General features: G+C 49.0%; 1 protein-coding gene across 1 annotated transcript; it reads right to left on the bottom strand.

Annotated features, from left to right (window-relative positions):
* Nucleotides 1-8,438: 8,438 nt before the first annotated feature.
* Nucleotides 8,439-9,158, bottom strand: LOC127671981 (gem-associated protein 8-like). Its single transcript, XM_052167120.1, has one exon. The coding sequence runs from the start codon at nt 9,156-9,158 to the stop codon at nt 8,439-8,441; it is 720 nt and encodes a 239-aa protein (XP_052023080.1).
* Nucleotides 9,159-10,291: the final 1,133 nt, after the last annotated feature.

Genomic DNA, 10,291 nt, shown 5'->3' with positions numbered 1-10,291 from the left:
ACTCTCCTACTGTTAGGAGTCCCACAGAAATCCCAAGCTAAACAGCCACAGAATGTAGGCAGAGGACCAGGACCTAGTGCAGACTCATGCAGGCTCTGGGATTGCCACCTTGGGTTCTGTGAGGCCTCGTGAGGCCTGCCTAGTTGAATCTGTGGGATGTGTTCTCTGACTCATTTTTTAAAGATGTGTGTGTGTCCATCCATTTGAACCACCCAAATGTGTATGAAGGCAGAGGCCAGAAGAGGGTGTCGGCTCCATTGGAACTAGAGTTATAGGCTGTTGCCTGACATGGTGCTGGGAGCTGAACTTGAGTTCTCTGGAACAGCAGCAAGTGCTGTTAATGACTGGGCCATGTCTCCACCTGCCCAAGCTGCCTCTTCTTACAGGGATCTGATATAGTTTCCTGAGATGTGAGACTGGCTTCCACGCCCCGCGTGACTGCAGAGCCCAAGGACATTGTCAGCCAAGGCCTCGCCCCTGCTGAGCGGGTGCTACTCTCCCCCCACAGCTCCAGCTCTGAACTCCATAGGCCTGTGTGAGCCGAGGTTCAAAGAAGACCGTGAAGATGGAAAAGTCTGCCCAGAAATCCGTCAGCAAACAAGTTTCCAAAGCACATGCGGTTTAAAAAACAAAGCTATTAAATTAGCCAAAAGGAACATATCAGATCCAGCAGAGTGAGTTCCAAATGGCTTTTTGAAATAATTAACTCGGACAGTGGAGACGAGGGCATTGGCTATCAGCAAGAAGTAGCACTGCAGGGCTGCAAACTGGAGGTGGCCCTGGGGTGTGCAGAGAAAAGGTTGGGGAGCTTGACATGATGGCATACACCTGTAATCCAGCATATAGGAGGCAGAGAAAAATCATGAATTCAGAGCCAACCTGCACTACAGCAAGGCTCTTATCAAAAAAGAAAAAGCTAGTGGAATAGCTCAGTGGCAGGATGCTTGCAAGGCCCTATTGATTGATTTCCAGTGCAAAGAAGGAGGAGGAGGAGCCAGAGGAAGAGGAGGAAGGAACAATGGCAGAAAAAGTGAAGTGGCCAAGAGTGTGTGGGTGTGGGCATCTGGCCGCTTTGCTTCATCATAGACCCACAGTGAGTACACTGTAGCTGTACAGATGAATTGTGAGCCATCATGTGGTTGCTGAGGATTGAACTCAGGACCTCTTCTTGCTCCGGGACCCACTGTTCTGGCCCCCAAAATTTATTTATTATTATATGTAAGTTCACTGTAGCTGTCTTCAGATGCTCTAGAGGGCATCAGATCTCATTAAAGATGGTTGTGAGCCACTATGTAGTTGCTGGGATTTGAACTCAGGACCTTCAGAAGAGCAGTCAGTGCTCTTAATCACTGAGCCATTTTTCCAGCCTCTGTAGCAACTTTCTTAACTTCCCATGCCTTGGGTTCTTATTCTATAAAATGGGGACAGCAAGCTGGGCAGTGGTGGTGCACGCCCTTAATCCCAGCACTTGGCAGGCAGAGGCAGGAGGATTTCTGAGTTCGAGGCCAGCCTGGTCTACAGAGTGAATTCCAGGACAGCCAGGGCTACACAGAGAAACCCTAGCTCAAAGAACCATAAAAAAAAAAAAAAAGATAACAGTACTGTAGCCAATAAGGTTTATCTGAGGTGCAATTATTAGTGATTAAAATGAGAGAAACTAAAAAACTGTTTTATAAAGTTAAAGGCAACAAATATATAAAACATTTCAGCTGATAAGCATCTAAGTGAGCATGTAGTAATTACTGTGGTTGTTCCTATGAAGAATGGGTGGAAGGTATCGACAAGATGGCTCAGCTGGTTAAAGGTGCCTGGGTTTGGTTCATGGGACCCACATGGTGGAAGAAAAGAGTTAATTTCCTGAAACTTGTCCTGTGACCATACACAGACCATGGCCCACATGTGCCACATTCATATATAGATTAATAAATTAATTAAATATAATAAAAATATTGAAGAGCCTAGTGGAAGATGAGTGGTGCTTGTGGTAGCACAACTTGAGTGTAGGACAAGATGGCCTTGAGCACTGCCAGAATCGCTGAAGTGCTTGGGACCTCAGAACAAGACTGAGACGACACAAAGCTTGCCTTAGTGCCTCACAGACACAGCTTCCCCAGAGCGACCCGATCTGAGCACTGTTTCCCTCTCACTCGTGAGGAGAAGATGGTCCCCATTACACTCTCAGCTGCAAGACCAGAAGGGGCAACACGTTCAACCTGGAATGTTCAAACTCACCTCCACACACATAAGGCATGCACACTCCTTACACACACACACACACACACACACACACACACACACACACACACTGGAATACATCTACCCTCCACACACTGGGGTGAGAGAACTTCTCTATGACCATGCTGTACCAAGCGGCTTGACAGGGGAGGAGCTGTGCTTACGAGCTGTATCTTGTGTGTAGGAAGAGGGGCAGGTTGTACCACACACCGAGAGAGGAAGGGACATGGAGAGCAGGGGAGGCTGGTAAGAAAGAAGCTGCCCCTGGTCCTCTCCAGAGGACACAGAGAGGTTACAGCTTTGGCAGGCAGCATCTGGTGCCAGCAGGAGGCGAATAATTGGCCATAAATAATGTATAGGGTGAGCAGGGGTGGCTGGTGGAGTAAGAGGCAGCTAAGGCTTAGGTACTGGAGACCCCGGAAGGCATCTCCCGGTTTGCTTTAGAGGCATAATGCAAATGACAACTGGGGCACTCCTCCTAGCCACTGTGAAGATGGCCAGACACAGGGAAGTGTTGTTAACAGGAAGGCCTAGCCGAAGTCAGGCAGTATTGCAGAGGAGAAAGAAAATTACTTTTTTTCCTCTCTCCAAGTTCCCTGGCTGGGGTCCAAAGACAGAAGACAGATTAGAGTGCACCACGTAGGACTCAGGCTCACAGAGCACCTGACATATTCTTAGGAAAGTGACGAGGCAAAGAGATGGATTCTGGGAGACCCAGTAGGAAGGCAGGTTTACAAAAGCTCTAAGAGAAGACAGGATCAGTTAGATTTCACCATGATACCTTGGTGGTTCCGCTGTGCTCCGACTGTCTCCCTGGTAGGGGTCCATGAAAGGGACCTTTACAAATGCATGTCCTTACTGGCTGTGGTGGCACATACCTCCGATCCCAGCACTCAAAAGACTGAAGCAAAAGAATCTCAAGTTCCAGGCCAATCTGTCTTTCTGTACTCAGACCCCAAAGGAACAAAGACAGACAGACAGACAGAGCCCAGAAATGTATGTATGTCCTGCTGTAGGCAAACAGTGGGAACCAGAAAGCTTTCTGGGTATTTGGTTCTTCTCAGTCATCAGCTCAAACTACATGATATGTTGAAGTGTATGTGTGGGGGCAGCGTGTACGCTGTTACTGTGGTAACCCCAGCTGATTGACATTGCTGTGAGTTTTACATGATGGCCTCCTGAGCTGGTTCTGTGGAGGGGCTAAGAACCCTGACTGGAAGTAGAGACTCAGTGCATGCTAGCTATGACTGTGAAGGCAGCGGGTGTGACACCCAGAGATGGCACACGAACCAGAGGCCAAGCAGGGACAATATGGCGGTGTCCTCGGGCTGGACCATACCTTTTCATTTACCAGCTTGCAATGCCCTTCCCTTGAAGGTTCCTGATCCATGTCCTTTGTGATCCACGTGACCTGGTCCAACCCAACTCACTGGGCCCACTGGGCCCTTCATATAAAAACGGGGAGGATATAAAAACTGTCCTCAAGCTCCCCTGATTTGTTCTGCTCTGCCTCTCCCTTCTGCTTCCAGGACCCTGATTACATGGGCTACCCAGAGAATCCGGGATAATCTCCACATTTTACATTTTTATAAATCTATTCATTTATTGGGAGGGGGTGCCACTGTGCACTGAGGCCAGAGGACAACTCATTGGAGTTGGTTTTGCCCTCCCATCCTGGGTACCCTGGGGCCTGGACTCAGGCTGTTAGACTTGAGTGACAAGTGCATTTGTCTGCTGAGTCACCTCTCCGGCTCCTAAGCTCCCTGTCTGAAAGCCAGTGGAGCTGGGATATCGCACAGTGGTAGAATGCAGGAAAGATGTCCCGAGTTCAATTTTCCAGCATCAGATAGATAGGCTAGGTGTGATAACATATTCCTGTCACCCCTGCACTTGGGAGGAGGTACAGGCAAGAGAATCAGAAATTCAGTCATCCTCGGTTACACAGCAAATTTAAAGCTAGCCTAGAGTATAAGATACCCTGTCTCACAGATAAATAAATAAACCAGCTGATTGGCATCTTTCTTCTAGAACCCTCATTCCCTGATGTCAACTAACATTCAGTCACAATTCCAGGGATTAGGGCCTACAATTTTGAGGGGGCTGCCTAACACAGGTATTTTGCTTATTGCAGTAGTAGGCCAAACCTGAAGGACTCTTTATTTATTCTTTCATTGATTTGTTCAACAAATATTGGTGAAAGTCTCCCTGGGGGTAGGACTTGCATTTGCTTACTGTAAAGCCTCAGGCCATGAAACATGAACTGCTATTGATGGATAGGCCTCTTGGATGCAGGCTGGGCAATCAGGAAAACTGAATGAGATGGGTGGGGCCTTAGGAGAACAGCTAGTCTACCCTAGAGCCAGTTTAGGAGGACCCAAGGCTTGGAGCAAAGGCTTATACCAGGATCCAGGGCACCAGTTAGACAGTTTGCAGCAATGAAGGGTCTAAACAAAGAAAGGACGGTTTGGCTTAGAAGAGGCTTCCTAAACTTAGGATGGAGCTGAAAATCACTGACTCACTGAACACAAAGGCTACACACAGAGGCACATCTGTGTTTCCTGTGAAACCATGAGGCTGGCACGGGGTTACTACCAGCACTTCAAGAGAGCCTCAAACTGCCTGCAGCCTGCCGGGGAAGAATACAAACTTCAAAGCAGTGTCTACTAAACATAAACTCTTTCTTAACATTTAAGAAAAAGTGCCGATCACTCTCCCCAAGTAGGGGACTGGCTAGAGAGCTCTGGTTCCACCCACATCTGCTGTCATAGATGATAACACTGGGGACCACTGAAGAAATGAGAATAGGTATCCTTGGCTGATCCAGCCATAGGATGGAATGGATCCACAAGTCAAGAAAGTGGCATTTGACCTAAGCTCAGACCAGGGTGGGGCTTAACAATGACAGCCCAAGAAGCTTGGGGGGGGGGGGAGGGTCCAAATCCCAGTGCCCAGAGATTCCGATGGGTGGGTATTTTCTCATCGGAAGGAAAATAGCTTTGTTCTTCTCCAGAGTGTCTCATACCTTTCATCTTCTTCCTGCCGGGTTCCTGTCTGTGGGGACGCTTGCCTTCTTAGACTCACTGGAAGACCCTAAGAGCTGTGCTACTGGTCAGTCCCGCAAGCCTATGCTCTAGCCAGTGGACATGACGGTGCAGGGAAGCTGCCATGACCACCAGCCATGAGGAGTGCTTCTCTTTGACCATGCAAGGCAGTTTCCCTTCCAAGGGAAACTACTCATGGACGGACACCTTTGCTCTGCTCCTGTAATGAAGTATTTATTCACCACATCAACTTGTGTGACTCAGCTAAAGAGTACACATGCAGGGCTGAGTTGGTTTTGTTTTTCATATTTATTTGAAAAGATTAACAAGAAGTTGCAACAAGTGAACTGGTGAGCTTACCCCTCATTCAGTCTCTTCCAATGGTAACACTTTACATAACCATAGAACGAGATCAAAGCCCCGGGCTTTGAGACCAGCTTGGCACACTCCAGAAGGTAGAGGCTGGTGACAGACATACCTTTCTTTCCTTTCGATTCTCCCCAGAACCCATCCAGGTGCGGCGACAGTCAGACTTTAAGCACACACTGGTTTCCAGATGGGAATGCCTTGCATTGACAGGTGGTCAAAGAACACACCATGGAGGCTGCTGAGTGGTTTGCCAGTCATGTGTGCAAAGGCTGGGGTGGCGGGAGCTACTTGCAATATTGCTTCCAATAATGAAAAATGAACATATCTTAAATGGTCAAGTAATATGGGGTTGGCTAAGAAAATTGGGTGTACCGAGAGGGGAAAAACAGTGTAGCTATTATAATTACATTGGAGGAGAATTGAATTTTTGTTTGTTGTTGAGATAGGATCTCCCTTGATAGTCCAAGTTTGAAAAGAATTCTGTCTCAGCTTTCCAAATCAACAATTTTTATTAAAATAAACATAATATGCTAATGGTTATATCCTAAAATGTTAATGCTGGTTTTTAAAAATTGTTTTAGACAAGGTCTTGATAGCTCTCTAAATATGTGATATACATACACATATATGTATATATGTATGGGTGTGTGTGCATGTGTGTGTAGGTGAACAGATAAATGGACAGAGCTCCTCCCAGTTACCTCTCGTACTGACCTTACATTTATTTGCAAGCTCAGCTGTCTCTTCCTCCAGGGAGACCTTCCTGAGTGCCCCAGCCCCTCAATGCACTCCACAGTGACCTCAATTATACATCCTATGTCTCCCTGGTGCCTGGATCATGGGCTGTGTGCCAGTTTCTTCCATCAATGCATGAAGTTTAAAGAAAAGATCACTATTGGGTCAACTCTTGTTTCTGGTGGCCTCTCCAGCACAGGGCTCACACCGAGGTAGGAAGCCAATGTCACAGAAGGTGAGAGTGGCTCCCCTTCAGCTAGCTGTCAGGCTCATAACCACTGAGTCAGGAGGGGAGGGAGCACCTGCGTCCCTCTCCCAGCTAAGAGATGAAGTTTCTATGGCCTCAGGCTCATCCGTGGCCCCTTCCAACCCCATCACTTGCTTCCAGTCACAGTCACAAGGGGACCAGAGAGGGACGGTGACTCAGCCCAATTCATCACCACAATGGAAAAACCCAGTCACCTGTCCTCCTGGCAGCAGGCAGGGCTGCTTCTGCATCTGGAAGGGCAGCGAGCCACACTGTTCTGAAGGTCCTTTTGTTTTTAACCTACTGGCAAAAAAGAGTCCAGATAAGAGGATGTGCCCCTGGCTGACACTCGGGGCTCATGGTGCACAGTGCGAATCTCAGAGATCAGGACAACATGTTACTCAGCACCAGGATTCAAGTTAAATGTCCGTGTGTGCCCTCTCCTAATGGTGCTGCAAGCCCAGTTCTCTGAAGGGCCACTTAGTTCCAAAACATCCAAGGCAGAGCCCACTTCCCACTGTAGAACATAAAAATACCTCCTCCTGGCTTCCCTTGCAGCTTTATCAGAGGGCCTGGTCTGGGCTCTGCCATGCAGGTGCTGTACTCTGGGCTGTGAATTAGAAGCTGATACAGCCTCTCTCCACCTGGTGAGGGTGGCAGCAGTGGCAGCAGCCGTCACTCTGCTTCAGACGCAGCTGTGACCTGGATGGCCGTGTCCAGCGTCTGTGTCCACTGCTACTACTGGGTGCAATATCCAGGCCTGGAGGGTGGCACTGAAGTTTTAGCACCAGATCGAGGCTGCCTACTGATCAAGCCTGGCTCCTTCCATAGGTCTACTAAGTCCCCTTGTGCCCCACTTAGCCAGAATACGTTGGTTCATTCAGCAAACACCCTGCCTGACATTTCGGTCTGCTTTCAAGAGGAATGGAAGCTTTCTTCTCCAGCCTAGGTGTAGCATAGGCAGTCTCCTGCTTATTCTGTACAGCAATGACTGATGAGGTGTCTTCCAAACAAGGCCAAGGACACTTCTTAGGGGCACCCTGTCCCTACACTCACTTGGCCCTCTGCTATGTTCCACTCCCCTCTGTTAAAACCCTGCCTATCAGCAGGCAGGCAGCCTCCATGGGGGACCGAAGATGAAGGAAGTCCCCATAGCACAGGGGACTGACAGTGCGTTCGTTCTTTCTTCTACTGGCTCAGCAAGGACAATCTTGCAGTGACTCGTCTAGAACAGTGTGCTCCCATAGCACAGCACAGCACCTGTGTGTGACTTGACAGTCCCCTGGGAACCCCTACCATCACCCTTTTCACTACCTAGCAGGTGGCCACATTCAGGGGTTGAAATGCCAATCCTGATACAGCACAATGCTCACTTGAAGTCATCTGAGTCATAGACTGCACGTATCAGTTCAAGGCCATTACAGATGCTGTGCCTCACAGAGACGGACATACAGGCTCTTGCCAGGAAGGCTCCTACAACCTCTAGGTCCCATTTTCCTCCATCTCTAGGCAAGGACTTTAATGAAGTAGACATTACTAGCAATTCAAGAGGCAGTGTAACACACAAATATTGCTTTATGTCAGGGCAGTCTTTCTCGTGTTGACAAGATCCCTCCTGTTGAGAGAATTCTGAGTGGCTGTTAGATTGCATCCCGCATGAAGGGCCCACTCGGACTTGCTAAACATGTTCCTAGCAGTGTATGGACGTCCGTCTCTGAGACACATCCAGAAGAACAGATGGAGAGAATGCACCCCAAAACAAAGGAGGGCTATGCTCAAGAGGCATTCCCTAGGGTCCCTGTGCTCAGGGCTCAGAACTTCAGGGGGATGACAGGCCAGTACTTGGGCTGCTTTCTGTCATATTTCTTGTCAAAACTCAGCTGTATGGCGGCCTCCATGGCCAGGATCTTGGCAGCACTGTCTCCATACAAGCACTTCATCTCAGCCTGGCGCTGTGCACCGGGCCTCTCTGCCGGGGGCTCTACTGACTGGCGGTGGTTGTAGTACAGGCCATGGTCGGCATTCACATAGCCACCCAGGCGCTCCTCGTCCAGCTGCCGCTGTCGCTTTCGCTCTTCCCGGTGCCTCTCAGTCTCCGCAAAGTACTGGCGCAGCTCCTCGGTGATTTCCATGTTGCTCAGGTCGCACTCCACTCCGCCATCTGACTCTGATCCCTGCTGCCCTTCCTCTCCACACAGTGCTTCATCCTCCCCTGTGGATGCCGGGGTCCTACTGTAGTCATCCAGGGGCTGCCCAGAGCTTTCAAAGTGGGAAGACATGTTGGGCGACTCCTGCCAGGCCGTGTGCTGGGCTTGGAAGGCTGACGGCCACCTGACTTCATAAGCAGGAGCGCTCCAGGGCAGAACGGCATGTGCGGGGAACCATGGGAAAATGAACCGGGAGGTCCTCGACTTTCTGTAGGCACTCTGGTGGCTGTGCATCCAAGCCATCGCATGAAAATAATGTCGCCAGTACTGCGCATATACTGGGTGAGAATACCAAGACTCGGTCGCTCTCCGTCTCGATGCCATTATTGCTATCTGTGATTGGAAAGCCCGAGTAGGCACTCGTGGGCACACAAAGCTTACAAATGTTAGGTGATGGGATGTCAGGCAGTAGGCATTCAGACTCGTTCTGAAATCATTGAGAAGGGTAGAAGTTAAAAGTCTGACTCTTTAACATCATCGTCGCCATCATCATCATCAGTAATAGCAACCACTTATTGAACACTAAAGCCATATATTCAGGTACTATACTAATTGTGGTCTTCACAGGCTAGCATTTACTGGGGGGGGGGGAGATGTATGTGTATGGTACATGTGTATACATATGTGTACTTGTGGGGGTGCCCATGTATGTGCAGGCCTGTGCTTGCCTATGGTTGACATGAGGTTATCTCCATTTTAACTACTGAGGCAGCCTCTCTCACTGAAACTATACCTCATCATCCAGCCAGCCAAGATAGCCAGCACGTCCTAGGGACAGACGCAGTTTCTGCCTCCTGAGCGCTGGGATTACAGGTGGCCATCATGCCTGCTGGGCTTGCTGTGGGTTCTGGGGATCTTAATTCTGTTTGCAGGGCAAGTGCTTTATCCTGAACTGTCTACACACACACACACACACACACACCACCCCCATCATTTAATTCTTACACAAGTCTTCTGAGGTCAGCACCGTCTCAGCTTCACAGAGTATGAAGAGGCTGGAAGAGAGCAACATGCTAGAAGTCACGTGAGTGAAAAACTAAATAAAAATAAAGTGCTTGAAAGTGCTGGTCGTCTACCTATAGAACCATAACCCAGGAGAAGAAAGACTTTCAGAGAATGTTCATTCTGTCACCACAGACTGCCCCACCCCAACTCCCTTAACAAAGGAAGACACTAAGAGGGAAGAGTTTCCCAAAGGTGCAGAAACTAAGCTTGCTGCTTTGGTCTCAACACAAGAACTTCAGTTCAAATCCAAGTTGCTGAAAAGATCCGTATCAGCTCTGGACTCCCCCCACCCACCCACCCCCAGCAAGACCCAGTTTTTACATAAAGGATGTTTTATTTGCCCCAGAGGGACAACAGGCAGGGGATGGGAGACAAAGACAGGAGATGTAGGATGAGGGAGGAGGGGGAGGGAAAAAGGAAAAGGAAGAGGTTTTGGGATGACAACATGGTGC

Source organism: Apodemus sylvaticus, chromosome 21 (genome assembly GCF_947179515.1).
Source record: "Apodemus sylvaticus chromosome 21, mApoSyl1.1, whole genome shotgun sequence".
Lineage (NCBI taxonomy): Eukaryota > Metazoa > Chordata > Mammalia > Rodentia > Muridae > Apodemus > Apodemus sylvaticus.
This window is presented reverse-complemented; position numbering and strand designations above follow the sequence as displayed.